This window comes from Coregonus clupeaformis, chromosome 17, assembly GCF_020615455.1.
Source record: "Coregonus clupeaformis isolate EN_2021a chromosome 17, ASM2061545v1, whole genome shotgun sequence".
Taxonomy (NCBI): Eukaryota; Metazoa; Chordata; class Actinopteri; order Salmoniformes; family Salmonidae; genus Coregonus; species Coregonus clupeaformis.
The window spans coordinates 29,469,973-29,496,924 of record NC_059208.1 but is presented as its reverse complement, the minus strand read 5'-3'; the positions used below and the strand labels follow the sequence as shown (position 1 = coordinate 29,496,924).

The 26,952-nt window shown below is 47.7% G+C and overlaps 3 protein-coding genes across 4 annotated transcripts; 1 reads left to right on the top strand and 2 right to left on the bottom strand.

Moving 5' to 3' along the window:
- Window positions 1–896: 896 nt before the first annotated feature.
- Window positions 897–4,404, top strand: LOC121586250 (Golgi-associated plant pathogenesis-related protein 1). Its single transcript, XM_041902797.1, has 5 exons — window positions 897–1,223; window positions 2,117–2,225; window positions 2,424–2,527; window positions 3,161–3,238; window positions 3,782–4,404. Exons 1-5 carry the CDS (start codon window positions 1,211–1,213, stop codon window positions 3,940–3,942), a joined length of 465 nt encoding a protein of 154 aa, XP_041758731.1. The 5' UTR covers window positions 897–1,210; the 3' UTR covers window positions 3,943–4,404.
- A 182-nt stretch (window positions 4,405–4,586) lies between these two features.
- LOC121586249 (nascent polypeptide-associated complex subunit alpha, muscle-specific form) lies at window positions 4,587–12,806 on the bottom strand. Of its 2 annotated transcripts, none has more exons than XM_045226276.1 (8): window positions 8,471–12,806; window positions 8,129–8,353; window positions 7,291–7,379; window positions 6,941–7,009; window positions 6,134–6,280; window positions 5,799–5,927; window positions 4,923–5,045; window positions 4,587–4,706 (listed from the first exon to the last, which is right to left on the bottom strand). In XM_045226276.1, exons 1-8 carry the CDS (start codon window positions 12,633–12,635, stop codon window positions 4,692–4,694), a joined length of 4,962 nt encoding a protein of 1,653 aa, XP_045082211.1. In that variant the 5' UTR covers window positions 12,636–12,806; the 3' UTR covers window positions 4,587–4,691. The 2 variants fall into 2 exon arrangements, with proteins under 2 accessions (XP_045082211.1, XP_041758730.2); XM_041902796.2 differs by having other exon boundaries at window positions 8,498–12,806.
- On the bottom strand, window positions 12,655–26,952 carry LOC121586248. The gene is made up of 4 exons (XM_041902795.2): window positions 26,637–26,952; window positions 16,806–17,095; window positions 12,838–16,718; window positions 12,655–12,658 (listed from the first exon to the last, which is right to left on the bottom strand). Exons 1-4 carry the CDS (start codon window positions 26,719–26,721, stop codon window positions 12,655–12,657), a joined length of 4,260 nt encoding a protein of 1,419 aa, XP_041758729.2. The 5' UTR covers window positions 26,722–26,952.

Genomic DNA, 26,952 nt, shown 5'->3' with positions numbered 1-26,952 from the left:
AGTTGGCTTTGGATTCTTTCGCCAATTAGCTTTAGCCGGCTGTTGTGCCCACGTGGCAAAGTCAGACTTTGGATAGCCTATCTCCTGGGCTAGTTAGGGACCGTCAATAAATTAGACAATGTAAATAGGACAATATTTTCCTGTGGCACACCTTTTAGTTGTCTCATTAACTGCTTTCAATATTACAATTTATAGTTGGTTTGAGGTTTTCAAGTCATTGAAATTTGGAGCTATTGATTTTTTTAAATATTGTCAATAATTACATGTACATTGTGTAATTTTATTGATGTCCATAACTATACCCTAATGGGTATTACAATTGGGTCACATGCAGCTGCACTCCGAATTGATGATTACTTGGGTGCTGCCAGCTGTGGGCATGTGGGCAGGATTGAAATAAACCCAACCCAAAGAAAACTGTTATGGTACCCTTCATTCTGTGAAATACAATTTTCCCACATTTTCTCACAAATCTGAGTTTTGGACGAGACTGACTTTAAGACCAGAATGATCCTACTATTTACACTTTGTAGTCCATTTTGACACTAGAATAAATGTTTCTGACTAATATCGATGCCACATAGGCTCACCATAGTAAAACCGCTTCTAAACAGTTGCCCTTATTTCAGTTAGGGTATAAATTTACATTTTAGTCATTTAGCAGACGCTCTTATCCAGAGCGACTTACAGTTAGTGAGTGCATACATATTTCATACTGTATAATGTCCAGCTCACTGTTTCAAGCAGGAATCTCAGGCCATAAAAGGGCATGTGTCTCATAGAGATGATGTCATTAGAACAGCCATGCGTGCTGGGTCTCCCCTTTCAGAGAGAGAGAGAGAGAGAGAGAGAGAGAGAGAGAGAGAGAGAGAGAGAGAGAGAGAGAGAGAGAGAGAGAGAGAGAGAGAGAGAGAGAGAGAGAGAGAGAGAGAGAGAGAGAGAGCGCGCCGGTGGGATACAGAGAAGGAAGATAATGTGTGTTTGGGCAAGGAAAAGGCAGGGTGTGTAAGAGTGGAGAGGACAGAAGCAAAAGGTTTGAGAAAGACTAGTTTACTAGAGCGAGAAGTGTGAGCAAGAGGAACAAAGGTTACAGAGAAAAATAGGAATAGAGAAAGGGAGGGGGAGAGAGGGACAGAAATCATAGCAGCTGTTTCAGGCCATCAGAGGAGAGAGGACTGAGCCAAAGGGAACAGGCGAGAGTTTCTGCGCCATGGGCAAATCAGGTAAGACTACATGAGATTTAATTGTACTGGAATATGACTGTGTGAAAGTGAAAAAGTTTATCAAAGTGAAACGTGTGTGTGTGGTGTGTATGAGTAATTACAAAGAGGCTTAGCTCTCAGTCTGTGCCAATGGTCTGTTATCATGCAACAGGAAAAAGGGGTGGATTTTAAAAAGCTGTAAATCTATTTGACATAGTCTTGTAACGCCTATGTGCTAGGTCAGTTTCTTCCCTTCTGTGGTATAGATGAAACCACTAGTGAGTGTATCAGGAGTAGTTGTGCTAGTAGGGGAATTCCCTATTTACAAGCTGTGTGTCTGTGGTTATGTCAGCGTGTATTTGTGTGTTTTGATATTGATTGACAGAACATTTGAGGGGCCAGTTTCCCAGAACCACATTATCCTCCATTGAAAGTGGTATTTAGTTTAGGAATAAGGCTGAATGTGTATTTCGCTACAACTGCAATAACATCTGCTAAATATGTGTATGCGACCAATACAATTGTATTTTGTGTGTGTGTGTGTGTGTGTGTGTGTGTGTGAATCGCCTCATTGTGTGAATGCCAGAGAGAATGGAGATGTGTGAGTATGGCTGTGATTGGCACCAGGCTGGGGAGAGGGAGGATGTGTCCCCCATTCATACATACCCTGGTACTGTCTGTCTAGTAGTATATAGACTCAGTCAAGCCTGGGAACAGCCATATGTATGGGGTTTACTCGAGATTTACTACTGCCTAAGTTACTCTCTGATTATCTGCAGCCTACCGTTTTATTGAGTTGTATTAATGATTTGAAAGTTTGATTGTATATTACAGTGAAAATGAGGGAAACAATAGACATTTAGCCTTTCAGTTTTTTCATGGCATCTTGTGTTATGATTCTATCTCTCTCTCAGCTTCTAAGCAGTTTTCGGAGGAGGTGTTGCAGAGTCATAATGAGTATCGTAGGAAGCACCAGGCACCCCCTCTGAAGCTGTGCAGCAAGCTGAGTAGAGATGCCACTCGGTGGGTCACCCACACACCCACACACTGCCCCCCCCACTTATCTATCTCCTCCACCCACCACCTCCTTTATCAGAGGCATGGCCAACCACATCCAAACCCTTACTTCCTTCCACTTCACCTAACCTCACCAATCTCCCATCTATTAGCTGTCTTTATCTAACTATTACCACAACTATCTCCCCTATCTCCACCCTGTAGGTATGCTGAGTCGCTGGCCAGCACAAGGATCCTGAAGCACAGTGTTGAGTCCAGTAGGGGGAGCTGTGGCGAGAACCTGGCCTGGGCCTCCTACGACCAACCAGGTACACACACACTCTAACCCTATGACTCCTAACCCTATGACCAACCACAATCATTGACATAGCCTGCATATGTGTAGTTATGGAAATGGGGACAGATACATTATTCACTGTGTACGGTACAGATAGTAACATTAAAGAGAGAGATCCAGAGTCTCTGTAGGGTTAGGGTTTAGTTAGGTCTAAACTATAGACTATCCTGTCCAGTGGCGACCCAGGCAGGAACAGCTGGGGTCAATTTCCCTGCTCTGTGTTCGGAGTGTGTTTCAGCAACGAGACCATGACTCAGAGCACAACTATGTCTGTGCACTGACCGACAGTCTGCTGTGATTCATAAAGTCTCCTATAGATACATACTCTATCACTGGGTCATGCTCAGTTCATCTCTCCCTGGACTGCTCCTCTGAAACTGTGGTTCCCAAACCTTCTGCCCCTCCTAAAGCTTTGGCAGCTTGAAGAGGGTTAGCACTGTTGCCTTGGACAGCTGCCATCTTGGATAATATTTCCTTGCCGCTGTCATCTCCGCTTGCACTCTGGGGGTTTAGGCCCGAGTTGCTGTTAAACAATAGTGACAAAGGCAACAAACAAGTATAATGTTATGTGATAACCTGTAACCTTTGCCCTCTCTGTGTATAGGGAAGGATGTGGCTGACCGCTGGTATGACGAGGTCAAACAATACAACTTCAACCGCCCTGGCTTCTCCTCTGGCACAGGTGAGACACACACATGCATGCACAGACACACACACACACACACACACTCTGACTCGGTGTAGTGCTGCATGCCACAATGTTGTGTTCACCCAGGCTAGGTTCAGGGTTAGACCGTGTGGTGTCTGTTCTATGACCGTGATGTTACCGTTCTGTGACCGTGTAGTTCTCTGACTCAGCTCACAAGCATGCATGGATCACTGCTGCCTGTGGGAAAATCACAGTTCTTTATAGCATTCCTGTTCCCTTCCTGAAGCCTCCTGCTCAGTGTGACTGACCTGCAGCGTCAGGATCACGCGTATCAACTCCCCTGACTCATGTGCTGCTGACAGAAAGGAGGAGAGGAAAGACAGAGAGGGAGAAATGGGAGTGTGCAATAGAGGGAAAATAGTGTATATGGGGGTGGGGGACGATAGAGGGGGGAGGATATGAATATAGGGTTCTGTAGCTGTAAATATTTAGAGGAGCAGTGCTGCAGACGGCTTCTTTCAGTGAATGTGTTTAGCTTGGCTCTCTCTCTTTTTCTTTCTCTTCCCCCCCCCCCAGGTCATTTCACAGCGATGGTGTGGAAGGGCAGTAAGAAGCTGGGTGTGGGGAAGGCCAGTGCGTCAGACGGCTCGTCTTTCGTGGTGGCCAGGTACTTCCCGGCAGGGAACATCACCAACCAGGGACACTTTGACAACAACGTCCTGCCGCCCAAGGACTGAGGAACATACTGACCCGTCACCCCCATCCCCCAGGAACTGACCATCCAAAAGACATTTGCACTTTGACTTGACTTGTAACTTGAGATAAATAAATAAATAAAAATATATATTTTTTTTTTATAAAGACAAAACCACTGTGACTAACAAATGCATGAACAAATATATATGCACAACATTGACCAAACCCAGACCACCCCAGCTGTGGCTTCTGGAGTACCAGCCACCCAACTGGGTGTAGACCTACTCATTCCAGTGTTAGTGGGGGTAGAGATTCACCTGTGATGTTGCTACAGTAATATACTCATCTAGACATTTCATAAATGCTAAAACCTTTAGTGACTGGGTTGTATTTGTAAGGAAACAGTCGAGTTGAGAAAGCACATACAAACAATTCATTTCTAATGCTGTAGGATAAATAGTAAAATCATTCCTGGTAAAGAATAATAAAAATGTTTTACTCAATGTGGGCATGTATTTGTGAGCTTGATTTAAACTGACATCTTCTCTGAACTGAACACTTTGTTTGACTGTGTATGTTTTATATTTTAACCAGTAATAAAAGCGACTGTCTGTAAAATGTCCCATTTTCACTACACATACATGACATGTGCAGTATTAGGGTGGTTAACAGTATCGTCCACTAGTGTGGTTATAACAGACATTTTTATTAGCAGGTAATGAGGATGCAACATAACAGCGATACAGATGACTGTGGCATTTATGCTTGACAGGGAAGGGGGGGGGTCCTCTCACATGGTCAGCTCCTGGGGAGAGAAGAATGAGAAAGTGAGAAGGAGAGAATAACTTGGGGTTGGATGCGTGAAGAACGTACATTGTTAAGCTTTTCTTATTTTTTTCAAGACCTGTTGAAAAAGCACCGTTGCAATCATCAGCAGATCATAACCGCAACTGTAGGCCCAACAGTGACATTTAGTGGACATAGTGAGTAACTACAGATTCCTTCATCCCTCCCTCCTCACCATGATAGCGTTGACGATGTCGTTCGTGTTGTGTCTGAGTGCGCGGACAGCTTTAGAACGGGACACGTTAGCCTGGGCCATCACCAGCTCTATATCCCTCTGCTCCAGACCTCCCTCGTCCACCTGACAGAGGTCAAGGTCAGTTGCACTATGGAACACTTCTGAACATGGAACACAATGCTACAGTTCTTATTAGCCATCAGGCTAATTACAGTAGAGCAGTGGTAAAAAATACTTGAATGTACTAAAGTCGTTTTTTTGGGTATCTGTACTTTACTTCACTACATTCCTAAAGAAAATGATGTACTTTTTACTCCATACATTTTCCCTGACAACCAAAAGTAGTCGTTACATTTTGAATGCTTAGCAGGGCAGGAAAATGGTCTAATTCACACACTTATCAAGAGAAAATCCCTGGTCATCCCTACTGCCTCTGATCTGGCAGAGTCACTAAACACATGCTTCTCCCCTGGCTATCCATAAATTAAACAAGAAAATGGTGCCGTCTGGTTTGCTTAATATAAGGAATTTGAAGTGATTATTACTTTTACTTTTGATACTTAAGTATATTTTAGCAATTACATTTACTTTTGATACTTTATATTTAAAACCAAATACTTTTAGACTTTTACTCAAGTAGGATTTTACTGGGTGACTTTTACTTGAGTCATTTCCTATTAAAGTATCTTTACTTTTATTCAAGTATGACAATTGGGTACTTTTTCCACTACTGCAGTAGAGAGGACTGCAATATAGCAACACTAGACATAATTGTTTCATATTAAGATCTAAAATAACTACTGCACATGAAAGAGTGAGAATAGTGTAAAGATTGGTGTTTTTCCTTGACGTAATGAGTGAGCTTCATATCCGTACCTCCTCCTCTTCGCTCTCCTCCTTGATGGTGAGGCTGGGTGGTGCAGGGGGCGCCAGGGGGGACGGCTCCACCGGAACCTTAAACTTCTCTGCTGCTGCCTTGTGCACCTGCTGAGACAAGTCCTCTATCTGGGGAGCAGAGGAGATGAGAGAGAGGGATGAGAGAGAGTACAGCAAGAAGGACAGAGGGAGAAGAAAGAGAGAGAGAGGTCACCTTGGCCTCTGAACACATTGTAGATGAGAGAAAAGAGAGAGAGGGGTTAAAGAGAGAGGGGGTAAAAAGAGAGAGAGAGAGAGAGAGAGAGAGAGTGAGCGAGAGAAGGTTAGGAGGTCACCTTGGCCTCTCCGAACACGATGTAGATGTCTGACGCGGGGCTCTTGAAGACGTCAGGTTTGCTGATGACAAACAAGATGCTCTTCGACTTCCTTATAGTGATCCTGGTCACACCGTGGACCGGCCGCAAGCCCAGCTTACCCATGGCCTACACACACACACACACACACACACACACACACACACACACACACACACACACTTACATTTACATTTTAGTAATTTAGCAGACGCTCTTATCCAGAGCGACTTACAGTTAGTGAGTGCATACATCATTCTCTTTTTTAAATATATATATAATTTTTTTTACTGGCCCCCCGTGGGAATTGAACCCACAACCCTGGCGTTGCAAACGCCATGCTCAACCAACTGAGCTACATCCCTGCCGGCCATTCCCTCCCCTATCCTGGACGACGCTGGGCCAATTGTGCGCCGCCCCATGGGTCTCCCGGTCACGGCCAGCTACGACAGAGCCTGGATTGGAACCAGGATCTCTAGTGGCACAGCTTGCACTGCAATATAGTGCCTTAGACCACTGCGCCACTCGGGAGACTACACACACACACACACACACACACACACACACACACACACACACACACACACACACACACACACACACACACACACACACACACACACACACACACACACACACACACACACACACACACACACACACACACACACACACACACACACACTGATTTCACCATGACGCGGCCAAACACACAGAATACACACACATTTGCTCTGTGTTTGATTAGCTGAGTCTGCCGCATGGAGCAGCTCTGTGTTCACATCTCACCTTGCGGGCCTTCTTCTCACTGCGGCTCTGCTTAGGTCTGTTTATCCCCTCATCAGCAGGAGAAATAGGCTGAGAGGGAAGGGAGGACAACAAAATCAATTCAACACATCAAACCTGAGAACATTCTACAGTAGTTTACCCATATCAAGACTGATAATATAGAACAGATCTCTGAGGCTGCGACCCATTCAGAAAATACAGGCCCCACAACACACATCCTTCTTACCCCACTACCTAAAGTTAATGACTTATCAATATGTTATTACATAACACACAGTGAAAGCAAGGTTTCCACCCTTGGAGGTGAGGGGACTTCTAGAGTGTTCTCTGCCCACACACGGTAGACTCACCTGGGGTTCTGAGGATCTCAGTGGCACCCGCTCTGGTTCTTCCAACTCTGGCACTGATCCCTCACTCTCCGACTCATTGCAGGAGCCCACTGTGGAACACACACACACTGTTACTCTCAGAGGACTGCATCTCATCCTCATTGCTATGGTAACTAATGACTGAGATGTAGATGATGAGGACATGGTGTAGATCGTTAGCACTCTGGTAATGGGACAGTCCATCATAAAGCTCTATGGCTAACCTAGTCACCGATCTTAGAGGAGAAATAGATCACCTCATTAAATAGCAATGTTATTTCATCTCTATGTTATGGAACATGCATGTTATATGATGCATAATTACATTCAGTACTACTGTGTTTCAATGCAAGTAGCAGTGTTCCTTATTCTGCAGTGCTACCACACATACGGTACACATAAATCCCCATCCATGATTCTATGTACGTATCATCTACCGGGAGGTCAGTTTTAGCTAGATTGACTCAGAGGTTTCAGGTTGCCCTGAAATAACCTCTATTGAAAGATGTGCAATAACAGTATTCCTCCTGAATAAAATGATCCTCTCTCTGAGTATTTCTCCTCCATTATTCAGTAGCTGCAGCAGTGTTCTGTGGTCGACAGGGTAGTATTGAGAAGCCTTCCTAGAATCTAAAGTATGTCCTTCATCAGGACCACAGCAGGACCACTAGACTTATTCAGAGCCATCTGTGTGTGTGAGGAAGGTCATAGGTCACTACTCAGAATCACTTTCTCAAGGAGACAGAGAGAAACAGACAGAGAGAGAGAGAGAGAGAGAGAGAGAGAGAGAGAGAGAGAGATGGATTTGGAGAGCACGTACCGTTGTATTTGAAGGACAGGTCCTGCTCCTGTGAATCCTTATGGCTGATTGGACAGTCTGTCTGTCTGTCAGTTGGATGGTGGGAGGAGTGAAGCAGTATCTCTCGCTGATTGGAGGAGCCAGACTCTTTATGAGAAGATTTTCCCACAATCCCCCTGGGCTGAGTCATGTGATGTCGTAGAGGAACAGCAGTGTCATCGGCATCACTGTCTATGTCCATCCCATCTGCAACAAAATACAAGTTCACACAGGTAGGACTGATTCATGATTCACTGATTCTTGATTACCAAAAAGAGAAAATCATATCACCCCACACCCCTATCTCTCTTGAGTGTAAATCACCTCTGTCCTGTGGGCTTTGTGACTGACCTGGCTTGATCTGTCTGTTGGGCTCGGTGAGGAGGTTTGGCTGGGGCTGGGCCTGCCTGCGGTTGTCTAGGACAGGCACTGTGGTTGGAGCCTCCAGCCGTGGCAGAGACTCCTGGGTGGGCTGGGTAAGGCTGGGGGTCGAGGGCAGGGCTGACGTGGGTGGAGATGAGAATGAGGAGGGGGTAGGGGACATAGGGACACTTTTGGTGGGTATAGTGGGGTGCTTAAGAAGGGCGATATGGGTAGTAGAAAGGGTTGCGGAGGCTGCCTGAAGATTGGTTGATTGAGGCTGGGTGTCTAGGAGTGGGGTGACAGGCTGGGCTGTGGTGAGGAGAGGCTGGGACTCCTGTATGGGGGTGGGGAGGTCCTCATCTGCTGGCACCGTGAAAGTACTGGGGGTAGGAGAGGAGGAGAGAGGAGAGGGGAAGAGGGGGGGAGGAGAGGAGGAGGGAAGAGGTGGGGGAGATGAGGAAAGAGGAGAGGAGGAAAGTGGGGGAGGAGAGGAGGAGGGAAGAGGTGGAGGAGAAGAGGACCTATTCTGTTCTGTAGGGGAGGCATGGCCACTCCCCACATTGTTATCATTTATGTCCTTCCTGCTTTCTGCCTGGCAACCAGGCAGCGGCCTGTTATCAAGCATTTCCTGGTGCACTTCCGGGTTCACTTCCTGATTGACTAGGAGAGCGGGAGTGATGGGGCTGAGGTTGGTAGGACTAGGGGGAGTCAGGGCACCAGAGACGTTTCTGTTTTCCCCTCTCCTCTCGGACTCTGCCTCAGGTTTGCCTTTCACAGGTGTCCTCTGTCTGGTGTCTGCAGCAGATTTTTGGACCCTTGTGTTCTTATTCTTTTGTTTCCCTGGTGGGGAGGCGTCTGCTGGGGTCTTGGCAGGGAGAGCTGGTTCCTGAAGTTGATCAGTAGACCCAGAGCCTGACGGAGCCTGTCTGCGCGGCTGACTGGGTCTGTCTCTGCTCTGCTTCCTCTGCTTCCCTCTCCTCCTTGGCTGAGGAGGAGTGATGGCTTTCTCTGTGCTCAGCTCTCCCTCAGGTATGTGATGCTGTGCAGGTTCTGGAACACTCTCTGTTGGAGAGAATCTCTCCTCTGCTCTCTCCTTCACCTCTCTTTCCCCTGAGATACAAACACTGCTCTCCTGCCCTTCTAAGGCCAAGCTCGTCTTTGGTTGGTCAATGTGCCTGTCAGTCGTCTGACCGCCACCACCCTCTCTTTGGCTCACCGTCTCCTCTTGCTGAGGCTGGGAGCAGAGTTTTATCATGCTTTCTACCGTGTCTTTGCCCACTGATAGGCAAGATTCTTGGGAAACTTGGACCTTCTCTACTATGTCTTTGCTCACTGATGGGGAAGATTCTTGGGAAACTTGGACTTTCTCTACTGTGTCTTTGCTCACTGATGGGGACATTTCTTGGGAAACCTGGACCTTCTCTACTGTGTCGTTGCCCACTGATAGGGAAATATCTTGGGAAACTTGGACCTTCTCTACTGTGTTTTTGCACACCGATAGTGAAGATCCTTGGGAAATTTTGACCTTTTCTACTGTGTCTTTTCCCACTGATAGGGAACATTCTTGGGAGACTTGGACCTTCTCTACTGTGTCTTTGCTCACTGATGGGGAAGTTTCTTGGGAAACTTGGACCTTCTCTACTGTGTCTTTGCTCACTGATGGGGAAGTTTCTTGGGAAACCTGGATTTTCTCTACTGTGTCTTTGCCAACTGATAGGGAAGATTCTTGGGAGACTTGGCCTTTCTCTACTGTGTATTTGCTCACTGATGGGGAACTTTCTTTGGAAACTTGGACCTTCTCTACTGTGTCTTTGCCCACTGATAGAGAAGATTCTTGGAATACTTGGACCTTCTCTACTATGTCTTTGCTCACTGATGGGGAAGATTCTTGGGAAACTTGGACTTTCTCTACTGTGTCTTTGCTCACTGATGGGGACATTTCTTGGGAAACCTGGACCTTCTCTACTGTGTCGTTGCCCACTGATAGGGAAATATCTTGGGAAACTTGGACCTTCTCTACTGTGTTTTTGCACACCGATAGTGAAGATCCTTGGGAAATTTTGACCTTTTCTACTGTGTCTTTTCCCACTGATAGGGAACATTCTTGGGAGACTTGGACCTTCTCTACTGTGTCTTTGCTCACTGATGGGGAAGTTTCTTGGGAAACTTGGACCTTCTCTACTGTGTCTTTGCCCACTGATGGGGAAGTTTCTTGGGAAACCTGGATTTTCTCTACTGTGTCTTTGCCAACTGATAGGGAAGATTCTTGGGAGACTTGGCCTTTCTCTACTGTGTATTTGCTCACTGATGGGGAACTTTCTTTGGAAACTTGGACCTTCTCTACTGTGTCTTTGCCCACTGATAGAGAAGATTCTTGGAATACTTGGACCTTCTCCACTGTGTCTTTGCTCACTGATGGGGAAGTTTCTTGGGAAACTTGGACCTTCTCTACTGTGTCTTTTCTCACTGATAGGGAATATTCTTGGGAGACTTGGACCTTCTCTACTGTGTCTTTGCTCACTGATGGGGACATTTCTTGGGAAACTTGGACCTTCTCTACTGTGTCTTTGCCCACTGATAGGGAAGATTCTCTGAATACTTGGACCTTCTCTACTGTGTCTTTGCTCACTGATGGGGAAGTTTCTTGGGAAACTTGGAACTTCTCTTCTGTGTCTTTGCTCACTGATGGGGAAGTTTTGTGTAAAACTTGGACCTTCTCTACTGTGTCTTTGCCCACTGATAGGGAAGATTCTTTGGAAACTTGGACTTTCTCTACTGTGTCTTTGCCCAGTGATAGGGAATATTCTTGGGAAACTTGGACCTTCTCTACTGTGTCTTTGCCCACTGATAGGGAAGATTCTTGGGAGACATTGACCTTCTCTACTGTGTCTTTGCTCACTGATGGGGACATTTCTTGGGAAACGTGGACCTTCTCTACTGTGTCTTTGTCCACTGATAGGGACATTTCTTGGGAGACTTGGATATTCTCTACTATGTCTATGCTCACTGATGGGGAAGTTTTGTGAAAAACTTGGACCTTCTCTACTGTGTCTTTGCCCACTGATAGGGAAGATTCTTTGGAAACTTGGACTTTCTCTACTGTGTCTTTGCCCACTGATAGGGAAGATTCTTGGGAAACTTGGACCTTCTCTACCGTGTCTTTGCCCACTGATAGGGAAGATTCTTGGGAGACATTGACCTTTTCTACTGTGTCTTTGCTCACTGATGGATACATTTCTTGGGAAACTAGGACCTTCTCTACTGTGTCTTTGCCCACTGATAGAGAACATTCTTGGGAGACTTGGACCTTCTCTACTGTGTCTTTGCCCACTGATGGGGACATTTCTTGGGAAACTTGGACCTTCTCTACTTTGTCTTTGCCCACTGAGAGAGACGTTTTTTGGGAGACTTGGACATTCTCTACTGTGTCTTTCCTCACTGATGGCGAAGTTTCTTGGGACAGTCTGGCTGACTTGGAGTTGCTTGGTCTGATTTTAGGGCTGAAGGATCCAAACGCCCCCCCCAGCAGAGACAGAGCAGGGTCTGCCTGTTTGACTGCTGGGTTAAGATCTGTGTTACTGTTGGGTCTGGAAATGGCTGCCTCTACTGAACCAGGGCTCTGGTCTGAGACAGTCTGTGGTTTACCTCCTGGTGGTGAGACACGCCCAGGGCTTTCCATGGACAAGGAAGCCAGTCTTGTGTCTGATTGGTGTGTTGAGCTGTCCGTTGATGTTGTTGGCCTATCGGAGGCTACAGCAGCCTGTGGTCTCACCTCTGTGAGTGGTATGTTTGAGAGGGACGCCCTCAGACTCACACTCTGGCTCTGGTGTCTCACCTCTTCCGACAGGGCATTCAGAGTCACACAGGTTGGCATTCCAGAGGATAGGAACACTGACTCGTTGTTGTTTTCCTGCTCCTCCTTGTTTTCCAGGTGACTCTGCAGGTTGCTGACATCATCCTCTGGGAATCGGGAGCTTCCGTCCTCTCCTCCCCCTGCCTCTGAGATCTCCTCAATGGACCTCCAGCTGGACAGGTTGGACTCTGGCACACCCTCTCCCACGAGCTCGACATCTGCCATCTTGTCCGGCCGACCACACAGGCTGTTGTTGTCGTCTTCGTCCCCCATTATATCACCCACCTCATCCTCATCTGTGCCGACATTGGGCAGCCCGGAGAGTGTCTGTCCAATCGTCTGTCCAATTGTCTGTCCAACCGTATGTCCCTCCACCTCACACAGTAACAGGCTCTGTGCCTCCAACCCACAGCCCTGCCCCAGAGAGAGAGATAGGGCCTCCCCTGCCCCCCAGGCCCCAGCCCCTGCTCCTAACTCCCTCCTATCAGCTCTCCAGCCCCCAGCTCCCCTCCTCCCCCCTGTGTCTGTCTCTGAGTTCTCCCTCTTGGGAGAGACAGCCAGGGGTGTGTGAGGGGAGCCGAGGGCCCCAGGGCCCCCATCCTCAGTGCTCAAGGTGTTCTCCCTCAGGTTCTCCTGGGCGGGGTCACATGGGCAGAGGTCAGGGGTCAGGGACAGGTTGTTAGCCAGGTCAGGTGAGCTCTCAGGGCAGGAAGAGACAGGGATGTTGCTGGGGTTAGGTTCTTTGGGGTACGAGAGCAGAGGGACCCCCTTGTTCAGGTCGTTGGTGGCAGTGGTCCCTTCAAGGACCAGATGGGAGTCCACACCTTCAGCGCCGCTGTTCCCGTTCTTCTGGTCCAGTTCCAGCACTGACACCAGAAGCGGGTTGGACCGGACTGATGCCGCTGCCACCCCAAACACACGTGGGAGGGGCTTACAGGGCTCAGAGGTCTTCTGTTTAGGCCGGGGTGTGTCTGACTTAGAGGGGCGTGGCTTAATGAGTAGTTTGAACGAGTCTCTGTCTGTCTGCTCTGTGTGGTCCTCTTCTGAAGTCTCTGTGCTCTGTTCATCCTTCTCTCTCTCTGCACAACTCTGTTTGTCCTTCTCTCTCTCCGCACTGCTCTGTTTGTACTTCTCTCTCTCCGCACCGCTCTGTTTGTCATTCTCTCTCTCCGCACCGCTCTGTTTGTCCTTCTCTCTCTCCGCACCGCTCTTTTTGTCCTTCTCTCTCTCCCCACCGCTCTGTTTGTCCTTCTCTCTATCCCCACCGCTCTGTTTGTATTTCTTTCTCTCCGCACCGCTCTTTTTGTCCTCTCTCTCCCCACTGCTCTTTTTGTCCTTCTCTCTCTCCCCACCGCTCTGTTTGTCTTTCTCTCTCTTTGCACCACTCCTTTTGTCCTCCTCTCTCACCGTACCAGCCCGTACTTCCTCTGCAGCTGCTTTGGCTCGCCCTGTTTCTGTTGCCATGGTCACAGGGCTGTTATGGGATGGCTGCGTTGCCAGGGTGACAGGATTGCTGTGGGACGCTGTCTCCTCGATTGTAGCAGCAGGGTTAGTGTTAGGAGTAGCAGCAGGGTTTGGGGTAGAGCATGTAGCTGGGGTAGTTTTTGGAGTTGAGGCTGTAGCAGGGTTAGTGTTAGTGGTACAGGCTGTAGCAGATTTAGCGTTAGGGGCAGGAGCACTGTTAGTGTTAGGGGTAGAGACCATAGCAGGGTTAATTTCAGGTGGACAGACGGTAGCAGGGTTAGTTTTGGGGGTGGAGGAAGTAGCAGGGTTATTTTGTGGTGTTGAGGCTGTAGCAGGGTTAGTGTTAGTGGTACAGACAGTAGCAGATTTAGCGTTAGGGGCAGTTGCACGGTTAGTGTTGGGGTTAGAGAGAGTTGCAGGCTTGGTTTTAGGGGTTGACACGGTAGCAGGGGTAGTCTTAGGGATAGTCTTTAGGGTAGGGGTAGCAGGGTAAGGGGTTGTAGCAGGTTTAGGGGTAAGGGTAGAGACAGAAGGGCTCTCCTGAGAAGGAGCAGGGACAGGAGGGTCAGAGGACTCTGAGGAGATCTCCATTTCACTCTCACTGCCGCTGTTGGAGGACTCGGGGTGGGCTGATTCCGCAGGTTGGGCAGGTGCAAGTGCAGGTTGTGGTGGTCTAGGTCCTGGAGGATCATCAGGCCTGGGCTCTTTGGCTCCTGGGGGATTGTTTAGGCTAGGTCTCCTCTGGGACTGGGACGGTTCAGTGCAGTGGGCCTCTGGTCTGGTTTCAGGCTGAGGTTTGGCTTTGTGTGGTTCTGTGGGTGGTTCTGTAGGTGGTTCTGTGGGTGGTTCTGTGGGTGGTCCTGTGGGTGGTTCTGTGGGTGGTTCAGCATGTCTCTCTGTGCTATACAGCCGCTCATCCTCCTCGCCATTATAAGAGGCAGAGTCTAGTGAGTCGTCAGTGTCGTCATGGAAACAGAAGGATTCATCCAGCCCCTCGTTGATGGAAGTCTCCGACAGTGAATGAAGGAAGGAGGCCGAGGTGTCCTCTTCAGCTGGGTCATTTACAGCCTTACCCTCACCCTCCTCCTCAACATCCTCACCCTCCTCTTCATCCACCTCTTCCCCTATCTCTACCTCTACCTTAGCCTCCTCTATCTCTACCTTAGCCTCCACTTCTTCCTCATCATCATCATCATCATCATCATCATCATCATCTTCATCATCATCCTCCACGTCCCCCTCCTCCTCTCCGGCCGCGTACGCATCCACATCATTCCCTTCATTCCCCTCCTCTGTGGGGAAGAGAGTGATCTCCATGGAGTCTGCCTGGAAGAGGAGGCTGGTGTGGAGGGGGAAGTTAAGCAGAGAGGCTGGGATCATCCTCTCCTCCTCCTCCTCCTCCTCCTCCTCCTCCTCCATTTCTCCATCATCACTGTAGGAGCCTGGGAACAGCAGGAAGGGACCCATCTCTCCGTACGGACTGGAGTTATCCCCGTCTGACACATCTGGAGAGCAGGTGTCCAGGGTGAGGTTGGGGGAAGCAGGGTTGACGCTGGAGGTGTGAGGGCTTAGGTTCCCCATGTCTGGGGCAAAGGGGGAGGAGATGGAGGTCAGCCGTGGGGAGTTGGTAATGGGAGGGTAAAGCTCCTCAGACACACAGGCCTGCAGCTCCAGCTCCAGGCCTCTTTGCAGCAGTGGACTAGAGTACTGCTGTCCCCCAGCCAGAGCATTCTCTGCTGGGCAGAGCGAGCCCTCCGACTCCCCTCCCTCTTCCTGGGAGTCGGTGCTTCTGCCGCTGCTGCTCCTCAATGGGGAAGTGTCCTCTGTCACCCAGCGAGGGCGACAGCTACCCCTTGAGACTGTCGCTTCCTCACTCCTCCTCCCTCTCACCTCCCCTCTCAGCATCTCCTCCTCCTCCAGGATCACAGTCTCTGCTAGACCCTTATAGAGGCAGAACCGCCACTCTGCTGCTCCTCCTTCCCTCTCCTCTGCCCTCTCCCCTACTGCTCCCCTATCCTCCCCCACCTCATCTCCGATTTCAGACAGCGAGCTGACAAAGCATGCAGGTGCCTCCTGCACCTCCTCTGCCAGGAGCAGATTGGGGGAGGTGCAGGGGGAGGTGGAAGAAGTCCAGCTGCCCCCCTCCGCAGTGACGTAGGAGCCAGAGGGGGAGGTGAGGGGGGAGCACAGGTCCTCGCTGTCCGAGGGGGAGTTTGGTGAGAGAGGAGAGGCTGGGGAGCCGGGGTAAGAGCGGTGTTTGAGGTGTGAGGGGCGAGCAGCCATCTTGATGGGGGTGGAGGGGGCGGTGTAGTACAGGTCAGGATCCAGGGATGAGGGAACGCCCACTCTCAGAGGGTCCACGGCATAGGCGGGCTCAGTGAAGGATAGGATAGCAGGGGGATAGGCTGGCTCGGACAGGGAAGGCTTGGCATACATGGCACATACAAAAGACATTTCACCATAGGGAGACAGCCCTGCCTCCAATGGGCTTAAGCTGCCCGTCAAACTAACATCCACTGTGACTGGCTCTGAGGAGGGAGGGGAGGCAGGGATGAGGGGGGTTAGGAGAGAGGTGAGGAGAGGGCTAATGGGCAGGACAGGGCTTCTCTCCTGCTCTTGCTCCATCTTTGGGGTCAGAGGTGAGTTGTCTCTCTCCTGCCCTGTGTCCAGTTGGGCCTTTTCCCCAGCCTCGGCCTGGGGCTCTGAGGGAGGCTTAGGGACCTCCAAGACTGGGCCTCCGGGCAGGGGTACCGCCTGGCTGCTCTGTCTGCCTGGGCACTTCCCTGTCAGGGTCTCCTTGGTCTTGAGCAGGGCCTCCTGGCCCATCACCACCCGTGTGTCCATGTTCTCTGGCTGCTTGTAGTCACTCTCCACCTCTGAGCCCATCAGGACCTGGAGAACATAATGAAAACGTTGGATGAACATTGGAAAAACATAAAGAGAAGAGGAGACCATTGGTAAACATACACACACACATACCTTGATTCTCTCCATCTTCACGGGTCCGCTGCGGCGTCCACAGGGTCCGTGACCTCCAAACTTCCCGCTAAGCCGGACCGTGTTACTGTGACGACGGTCGGAACCTTCAGGCTGGGGTCGCGGGGTCGCGGATGAGCTGGGCGTGGCCCGGACCAATCGCGGCCCAAACAGAGAGGTGCATGATGGGAGCAGCTTCTGAGGGGTGCTGGGGGAGGGACTAGAGCCACTGTCACTAGGGGTGGAGCCACTGTCACTAGGGGTGGAGTCAGTGGAGGCATGTATGATCATGTCTGAAAGAGGAGCGAAAGAGAAGAAACAGTTTCTGTAAGGTAATGTTATGTCCATGAGGTCAGAATCACTAGCTGCTTTATGACGTGGCAACAGTAACTGTAATCGAGAAAAGGCAACTGGAATTTCAGTTTACCTCCTGAATTTATTAAAAATAATACAATAAAAAAACTAAATAACTGTAATGGATGCTGTAGTCTCTTTGCCTTTGTTGAATAGAAACAGTCCTTTCAGCTCTCCCTTTGAAGCTTGTTCTCCCTCCATTACCGTTACACACACAGCCATACCTAGCGGGTCTAGAATGTCACCTAAATGTCAGAGAAAACAGGTGACTGAAAAGACCACGCTCACAGCAGCTAAGGGTACACATCAAGTGCCATCAACATATCAAAATATAAGGCCCCTACTGTCGTCACTTGCAGTCCATCAACTACGGCTGGGTGAATGGAGCCCATTTACTGGCAGTGAGTTCTGAATGAATGAAATGTGTGCTCCTTCCATTTACAGGGCTCACTGCCCAGGGTAGTTCTTTACTCAGGCTCGTTCCATTCCACAGTAGTGACCCCTGACCCCAAGGGAATGGAACACACCCTGAGTTTGCTGAAGTCTGCATATCTGGCTGTGGTACCTGCTGCTAGGGCAGTAGAGCCCGCACTGTGCATAAGCATGTGTAAGCTTGTGCATGTTGGTGTTTTACCCCTCTCCTCTACCCCTCCTCTCATCTTTCCTCTCCCCTCTCTTATCCCATCAGCAAAGTCAGACTGACAGCTCTGGAGCCACAGGGCAAAGTCAGCAGAACAGAGACACACACACACACACACACACACACACACACACACACACACACACACACACACACACACAGCAGAGCATAGAACATAGATTAAAATAAGCAGAGAACATAGACTAAAATATACAGTATATACAGTGCCTTCAGAAAGTATTCATACCCCTTGACTTATTCCACATTTTGTTGTGTTACAGCTTGAATTCAAAATTGATTAAATATATATTTGTATCTCACCCATATACACACAATACCCCATAATGACAAAATGAAAACAAGTTTGAATAGAAATGTTAGCAAATTTATTGAAAATGAAATACAGAAATATCTAATGTACATAAGTATTCACACCCCTGAGTCAATACATGTTATAATCACCTTTGGCGGCGATTACAGCTGTGAGTCTTTCTGGGTAAGTCTCTAAGAGCTTTGCACACCTGGATTGTACAATATCAGCACATTATTCTTCAACAACAAAAAAATCCCTTGTTCTTGCCGATGACAAGCATACCCATAACATGATGCAGCCACAACCATGCTTCAAAGTATGAAGACTGGTACTTTTGGAATATTTTTATTCTGTACAGGCTTCCTTCTTTTCACTCTGTCATTTAGCTTAGTATTGTGGAGTAACTACAATGTCAGTTTTCTCCTATCACAGCCATTAAACTCTGTAACTGTTTTAAAGTCACCATTGGCCTCATGGTGAAATCCCTGAGCGGTTTCCTTCCTCTCTGGCAACTGAGTTAGGAAGGCCACCTGTATCTTTGTAGTGACTGGGTGTATTGATACACAATCCAGTGTAATTCATAACTTCACCATGCTCAAAGGGATAATCAACGTCTGCTTTTTATTTTACCCATCTAACAATTATTTGTGAGGCATTGGAAAACCTCCCTGGCCTTTGTGTTCGAATCTGTGTTTGAAATTCACTGCTCGACTGAGGGACCTTACAGATAATTGTATGTGTGGGGTACAGAGATGAGGTAGTCATTCAAAAATCATGTTAAAAACAATAATTGCTCACAAAGTGAGTCCATGCAACTTATTATGTGCTGAACTTATTTAGGCATGCTATAACAAAGAGGTTGAATACGTATTGACTCAAGCCATTTCAGCTTTTCATTTTTTATTAATTTGTAAACATTTCTAAAAACATAATCCACTTTGACATTATGGGGTATTGTGTGTAGCACAGTTAGATAAGTTCACTAGCTACTTCATCTCTCTCTCTCTCTCTCTCTCTCTCTCTCTCTCTCTCTCTCTCTCTCTCTCTCTCTCTCTCTCTCTCTCTCTCTCTCTCTCTCTCTCTCTCTCTCTCTCTCTCTCTCTCTCTCTCTCTCTCTCTCTCTCTCTCTCTCTCTCTCTCTCTCTCTCTCTCTCTCTCTCTCTCTCTCTCTCTCTCTCTCTCTCTCTCTCTCTCTCTCTCTCTCTCTCTCTCTCTCTCTCTCTCTCTCTCTCTCTCTCTCTCTCTCTTTTCTCTCTCTCTCTCTCTCTCTCTCTCTCTCTCTCTCTCTCTCTCTCTCTCTCTCTCTCTCTCTCTCTCTCTCTCTCTCTCTCTCTCTCTCTCTCTCTCTCTCTCTCTCTCTCTCTCTCTCTCTCTCTCTCTCTCTCTCTCTCTCTCTCTCTCTCTCTCTCTCTCTCTCTCTCTCTCTCCTCTCTCTCTCTCTCTCTCTCTCTCTCTCTCTCTCTCTCTCTCTCTCTCTCTCTCTCTCTCTCTCTGATTAGCCAGAGGCTAAATGGAGCCATTATTACATTACCGCCTCTCCCTCGACACACACACTCCACTCCAGTGACTACGCCATCGTCTCCATAACCTTCAACAGGAACGAAGGATCATTTTCAGAGAAAATGACAGAATGGAGGAGAGGAACTAGGGCAAGACTGCGAGTGGAGGAGGGAGTCTGGATCAGTCAGAGAGAGAGAAAGAGAGAGAGGGATCGACAAAGGGGGTATTTTCCATTCTATTAAGTTCAGCTCTGCTGCTCCTTACTGATGTTACGGTTCTGCAGGATTTCAATAAAATCAACAACACACTAGACTCCTTATGAGATTTCCCTGAAAAACCCTGAGTCCTGTCATGTACTTTGAGTGTGCAGACCAAGGTCATTATAGTAAACAAAAACTGAAACGAAAACGAATCAAAAGAAAACAATTTTGTAACAAATAAATAATTAACAAATCCGTTTGAAAAACAAAAACTATACTGAAACTATCTTTGATTCCAAAACTAACTAAAATAAAATAAAAACCATCATGAATTATGTTCAGTTTTAGTTTTTCTTCTAAACTTACTACTAAACATGTACTTGGATTGGTGTAAAAATGGGCAAGAGAGAGTTTCCTTCTCCCATATGTTTTGCACCAGTCTCGGCACTATTTCTTTTAAATCCAAGTCACTTTGAGATTGACTTTATAATTTCAACCTAACCTAACCTATGACCTGACCCATCACCTAATGTATTACCAAAGATTAACTATATACTGAGATGGGACTCAATGCTCTAATAATGGGAATAAATGTCCGAAAAGGCAGAAGGCAGGCGGGAGGAGGCGGGAGCAGGCTGGAACATTCTAGCCAATAAGAGAGTAGATTTGCATGTGAAGAATGGGCACATCTCCGATACAACATAAAAATACAAATAAAAACATAGAATACAAACGGCTCCAGCCTCCCTGAAACCTCCCTGAAAAATGAAACTAAATAATATTAAAATGAAATATAAATATTTTTATAAAACTAATACTAAATAAAAACTAGCAAATCAGGTCTGAAAACGAGCTGAAACTAAACTGAATTGCAAATACAATTCGAAAAACTAATAGAAATAAAAAGGAATATAAAAGCATAAAACTATGATAACCTTGGTACAGACTTAGGGATACACATGCATGCACACACACACACAAACATTGACCAGATAACTTTATTCTCTTCTCTCAACTGGGCCATCGCCATGCACAGTGACCTCAGACACACACATTTTACATTTTAGTCATTTTGCAGACGCTCTTATCCAGAGCGACTTACAGTTAGTGAATAGATATTTTTTTATACTGGCCCCCCGTGGGAATCGAACCCACAACCCTGGCATTGCAAACGCCATGCTATATCAACTGAGCTACATCCCTGCCGGCCATTCCCTCCCCTACCCTGGACGACGCTGGGCCAATTGTGCGCCGCCCATGAGTCTCCCGGTCGCGGCCGGCTGCGACAGAGCCTGGATTCGAACCAGGATCTCTAGTGGCACAGCTAGCACTGCGATGCAGTGCCTTAGACCACTGCGCCACCACTGCACGCGCGCACATGCACACACACACTTGCTCTACCAGGAACCCAGATACCACTTACTGATTGAGTATGCAGACTCTCTCTTTCCCTCCCTCTTTGTTTATCTCCGATAGCCTTTCCTCCTCTTCTTGCTGCATTTCTCTTTATCCTCTTTCCCTCCCTCCTTTCTTTTCCCTCTCTCTTTTCCCTCTCTGCATCAGCACTTAGCAGCACTGTCTCCATCCCTGCCCAGGCCCAGGGTGGGGATGTTTATCACTGGATTGTTATGCTGAGTCATGTCACAGAAGCTAAGCCCGTCTGTCACGCGCACGCACACGCACGCACACGCACGCACACACACACACACACACACACACACACACACACACACACACACACACACACACACACACACACACACACAGACAGACACACATACAGACAGACACACACACACATTTGTAACAGAGATGCATACAAGGACACAATAAGACGTGTGCTGCTCTAAGGTTTCTTTGTTTGTGTGTGTGTGTGTGTGTGTGTGTGTGTATGTGTGTGTCTCTGCCTACACACACCTGCTTGGAGTGTACAGGCCGCAGCAGGCTGGAGCAGGCTGGAACTGCGTCACAGAGGCTGCTTCCACGGCCTGTCAGGCCCCAGAGGGAGCTTCTATTTCAGCCTTCACTCCAAGACAGTCCCAGGCCTTGAGACAAGCCCCAGGAGCCTACTGCCTCACAATACCGCTCTCCAGCTCTCTGCCTCTCCCCTTCCTCCCTCCCACCCGCTCTCTCTCTCCCGCCATCATCCTATTCTGCTGCCTTCTCTTCTCATCTAACCATTTCGGATTAAAAGGCCTTCATCAGAACACTCCAGGAACAGACAACACAATGTAACGATATGATTTACACAAAACCTAAACTAGTAGGATGGGTATTTTACGAAAAAATAGTGGCAGTGCAATAATACGTAGACTAGACGTCTTACTCCAAATAGCCGTCTGGATTACATCACAGCATTAGTGCCAGACCAGCAGAGCAGATACGTGCTGTCTGAGAAGTACACCTAATCCCTTTGCTGTACCTGTACGGCACCTTATACCATAAATCCCTTTACTATACATATACACTATAGAACCTGCAGTTGAAGTCGGAAGTTTACATACACTTAGGTTGGAGTCATTAAAACTTGTTTTTCAACCACTCTACACATTTCTTGTTAACAAACTATAGTTTTGGCAAGTCGGTTAGGACATCTACTTTGTGCATGACACAAGTAATTTTTCCAACAATTGTTTACAGACAGATTATTTCACTTATAATTCACTGTATCACAATTCCAGTGGGTCAGTTTACATACACTAAGTTGACTGTGCCTTTAAACAGCTTGGAAAATTCCAGAAAATGATGTCATGACTTTAGAAGCTTCTTAGGCTACTTGACATCATTTGAATCAATTGGAGTTGTACCTGTGGATGTATTTCAAGACCTACCTTCAAACTCAGTGCCTCTTTGCCTAACATCATCGGAAAATCAAAAGAAATCAGCCAAGACCTCAGAAAAAAAATTGTAGACCTCCACAAGTCTGGTTCATCCTTGGGAGCAATTTCCAAACGCCTGAAGGTACCACGTTCATCTGTACAAACAATAGTACGCAAGTATAAACACCATGGGACCACGCAGCCGTCATACCGCTCAGGAAGGAGATGTGTTCTGTCTCCTAGAGATGAACGTACTTTGGTGCGAAAAGTGCAAATTAATCCCAGAACAACAGCAAAGGACCTTGTGAAGATGCTGGAGGAAACAGGTACAAAAGTATCTATATCCACAGTTAAACGAGTCCTATATCGACATAACCTGAAATGCTGCTCAGCAAGGAAGAAGCCACTGCTCCAAAACCGCCATAAAAAAGCCAGACTACGGTTTGCAACTGCACATGGGGACAAAGATCGTACTTTTTGGAGAAATATCCTCTGGTCTGATGAAACAAAAATAGAACTGTTTGGCCATAATGACCATCGTTATGTTTGGAGGAAAAAGGGGGTACTTGCAAGCCGAAGAACACCATCTAAACCGTGAAGCACGGGGGTGGCAGCATCATGATGTGGGGGTGCTTTGCTGCAGAAGGAACTGGTGCACTTCACAAAATAGATGGCATCATGAGGAAGGAAAATTAGGTGGATATATTGAAGCAACATCTCAAGACATCAGTCAGGAAGTTAAAGCTTGGTCGCAAATGGGTCTTCCAAATGGACAATGACCCCAAGCATACTTCCAAAGCTGTGGCAAAATGGCTTAAGGACAACAAAGTCAAGGTATTGGCGTGGCCATCACAAAGCCCTGACCTCAATCCTATAGAAAGTTTGTGGATCAGAACTGAAAAAGTGTGTGCGAGCAAGGAGGCCTACAAACCTGACTCACTTACACCAGCTCTGCCAGGAGGAATGGGCCAAAATTCACCCAATTTATTGTGGGAAGCTTGTGGAAGGCTACCCGAAACATTTGACCCAAGTTAAACAATTTAAAGGGAATGCTACCAAATACTTCTGACCCGCTGGGAATGTGATGAAATAAAGAAAAGCTTAAATAAATCATTCTCTCTACTATTATTCTGACATTTCACATTCTTAAAATAAAGTGGTGATCCTAACTGGGAATTTTTCTAGGATTAAATGTCAGGAATTGTGAAAAACTGAGTTTAAATGTATTTGGCTAAGGTGTATGAAAACTTCCGACTTCAACTTTACTTCCAAGGTTGGTTTCATTGACTCTCCCCTTTAACTGCCCCTAATTGACCTATTTTTAGCTACAACTTCCGATTCCATTCGAGAGGATCAGCTTGAGCAAATTGAGGTGTAGAATCACTCATCTACAAATAGTATTCCCTGCCAAATAATAGGTTTTGTGCGATTAAGATTTGCAGAGCTACGCACATCCAGACATTGATTGATTGGAGGAGACAGCTTGTGTCAATTACTGAACATTTCCTACCTGCAGCAACACTAGTGGTCAATGCTGGAAAAACTCCTGGCCCTACCTATACCACATGTTCCTCTACTGTACGGTCTGTACCAATACAGCACCACAAATGTCTCCACTGTGGCTATACAGAACCCTTGATGGAGAGAAATTGTGGGGGGCTTTGCTCAAGATCAGAGACCAGCAGCCTTCCAGTTCCATTGCCATTTTTGAGTCTCCCTGCCTGGGGCTTGAACCAGAAACCTTTCGGCTGCTGGCCCGCCTCTTCTAACCTCTAGGCTACTGTACCTTATACCCCAACTACCTCTACTGTCGGAGAGATAATACCTTAACCCAGGGATCATCAACTACATTCAGCCACGGGCCAACTTTTTCTTGAGCGGATGGTCAAGACCATGGTGCTTGCCTTTGGAGCAGCGAGGGGAACGGCACCTCTGTACCTTCGGGCTCTGATCAGTCCCTACACCCAAACGAGGGCATTGCGTTCATCCACCTCTGGCCTGCTGGCTCCCCTTCCTCTGCGGAAGCATAGTTCCCGCTCAGCCCAGTCAAAACTGTTCGCTGCTCTGGCACCCCAATGGTGGAACAAGCTCCCTCACGACGCCAGGACAGCGGAGTCACTCACCACCTTCCGGAGACATTTGAAACCCCACCTCTTTAAGGAATACCTGGGATAGGATAAAGCAATCCTTCTACCCCCCCCATACACACAGCGGAGTCGCTCACCACCTTCCGGAGACATTTGAAACCCCACCTCTTTAAGGAATACCTGGGATAGGATAAAGTAATCCTTCTACCCCCCCCCAAAAAAAATTGTAAAGTGGTTATCCCACTGGCTATAGGGTGAATGCATCAATTTGTGAGTCGCTCTGGACTAGAGCGTCTGCTAAATGACGTAAATGTGCCCTTGAGCAAGGCACTTAACCCTAATTGCTCCTGTAAGTCGCTCTGGATAAGAGCGTCTGCTAAATGACTTAAATGTAAATGTAAATGTAATGGTCGGGGGGCCGGAACATAATTACAAATATTATGTAGACTGCAAATTGACCCAAAAATATATAATGTTTGACTAAAACATAATCATTTCAAACCTTGCTTACATTTGTATAAGACCACGTCGTGTCTCTCTATTATGCGTGATTTCTTAAATTAAAATCACTTGGAGCTGCATTCCTGGTGTTTTTTTACAGTCTTTTTATTTTTTTACATTTTAGTCATTTAGCAGACGCTCTTATCCAGAGCGACTTACAGTTAGTGAGTGCATACATTTTTCATACTGGCCCCCCGTGGGAATCGAACCCACAACCCTGGCGTTGCAAACGCCATGCTCTACCAACTGAGCTACACGGGACAACAATGAACCCACCCAAAATATATGTATATAATATTTGCTCAGAAATCTTTGGGGGCCAAATAAAACCAACCGTGGGCCAAAAACGGCCCACGGGCCACCAGTTGGGGAACCCTGCCCTAACCCTTACACTGTACTTCTACTGTCTGAGACATACACGTTATCCCCCCAGTGTACTTATCCCCCTTCACTTCAACACAATGAACTCACAAACATAATACACAGGTAAATACACAGTCTGGGAGATGCAACTCCTATAATCTAACTTTACTGTCAAGTACAGAACCTAACACAGAATACATCTATTGTCTGCTAGATACAAACCTACCAGATGCAACATAACAACAATACCATAATAACCATATCGACTACATCATCTCATCAATAGCTATGTTTGCAGTAAGTAGCATACAGTGACATGTACACATACAGTTCCAGTAGTCGGTGTCTTATCTAACAAGAATAACTATTTCTCAAATGCTCTGATTTCCCCCTACATCAGTCCCTGTCTGAATCTGTTCCTTCAGTATCTGGCCCTGCTGTTACTGTGTGAATGCTGCTGCTGAGTGCGGTGCTGTGTCATGGCCCTGCATGCTGAGACTGGGGGAAGGGAAGTAAAGGACGAGAGAGGGAGGGAGGTGCTGCTCCACTCTGCCCTGAGAAAACACACTGCCACTGGGCAGTGAGATGGGGCTGGGGAGAGAGTGGGGGAAGGGGGTGGGGGTATGGGGTTAGTGAGGGGAAGAGGGAATATGGAGCTGGGGGTCAGGTAGGGGGAAGGGGATGTTTGTGGGGTTAAGTAGGGTAAGTGTTGTGGATGGGGGGCTTGGGGTGAAGGCTAGGGGGCTGGAGCTGGAACTAGGACTGGAGTGGGGATCACAGCTAGACAGACACAGACAGACATGACCCAGCTCTACCTCTCTAATCCGTCGGTCTGTCGGTCTGTCTGCTTCCCACATGGCATTATAGCAGGTATCTATTTCCCTACTCTACCAGCCTCTCTGTAACTAACATCTCCTCCTCTCCCTACTGCCTTGCATGCTCCTCACCCTCCCCCTCTCTCCTCCGCCACCAGCACTCTCCCTTGTCCTCCTTCCCCTTCCCCTTTCTCTTTTTCCTCTCTACCCCCTTTCCCCTCTCTCCTCCCAGGTGGTCCTACCTGGTTCAGGCAGGCCTGTCTGTTCTGCTCCCCGCTCCGGATGTTTTTCTTTGGGGACAGATCTGTGAGAGCTCTCCCCCGGCATGGCTGTCTCTGGATCTCTCTGGCTCTGACGCAACAATAACTCCACACCACCCAGCAGCCAAGGTGAACAGAGAGAGAGAGCGAGTGCGCAGTAGAGGGAGGGGCAGAGAGAGAGAGAGAGAGAGAGAGAGAAAGAGGCTGAATGCTCAGCGACCTAGCACTCAGATCTCCTGCAGCACACGTGTGTGTGTGTGTTAGAGAGCGAGAGCGAGAGCGAGAGAGAGAGCGTGCC

Excerpts from the sequence above, each read along its gene's own strand:
- LOC121586250 (XM_041902797.1), top strand. Across the intron at positions 2,528-3,160 it reads GGCCTCCTACGACCAACCAG|GGAAGGATGTGGCTGACCGC; the intron begins GTACACACACAC and ends CTCTGTGTATAG. Across the intron at positions 3,239-3,781 it reads TGGCTTCTCCTCTGGCACAG|GTCATTTCACAGCGATGGTG; the intron begins GTGAGACACACA and ends CCCCCCCCCCAG.
- LOC121586249 (XM_045226276.1), bottom strand. The coding sequence starts at position 12,635 with ATGGGGGACGAAGACGACAACAACAGCCTGTGTGGTCGGCCGGACAAG. Across the intron at positions 8,354-8,470 it reads ACAAAGCCCACAGGACAGAG|ATGGGATGGACATAGACAGT; the intron begins GTGATTTACACT and ends ATTTTGTTGCAG. Across the intron at positions 5,928-6,133 it reads TCGTGTTCGGAGAGGCCAAG|ATAGAGGACTTGTCTCAGCA; the intron begins GTGACCTCCTAA and ends TCTGCTCCCCAG.
- LOC121586248 (XM_041902795.2), bottom strand. The coding sequence starts at position 26,721 with ATGCCGGGGGAGAGCTCTCACAGATCTGTCCCCAAAGAAAAACATCCG. Across the intron at positions 17,096-26,636 it reads GACAGGCCTGCCTGAACCAG|ACATGATCATACATGCCTCC; the intron begins GTAGGACCACCT and ends CTCCTCTTTCAG. Across the intron at positions 16,719-16,805 it reads TGAAGATGGAGAGAATCAAG|GTCCTGATGGGCTCAGAGGT; the intron begins GTATGTGTGTGT and ends TATGTTCTCCAG.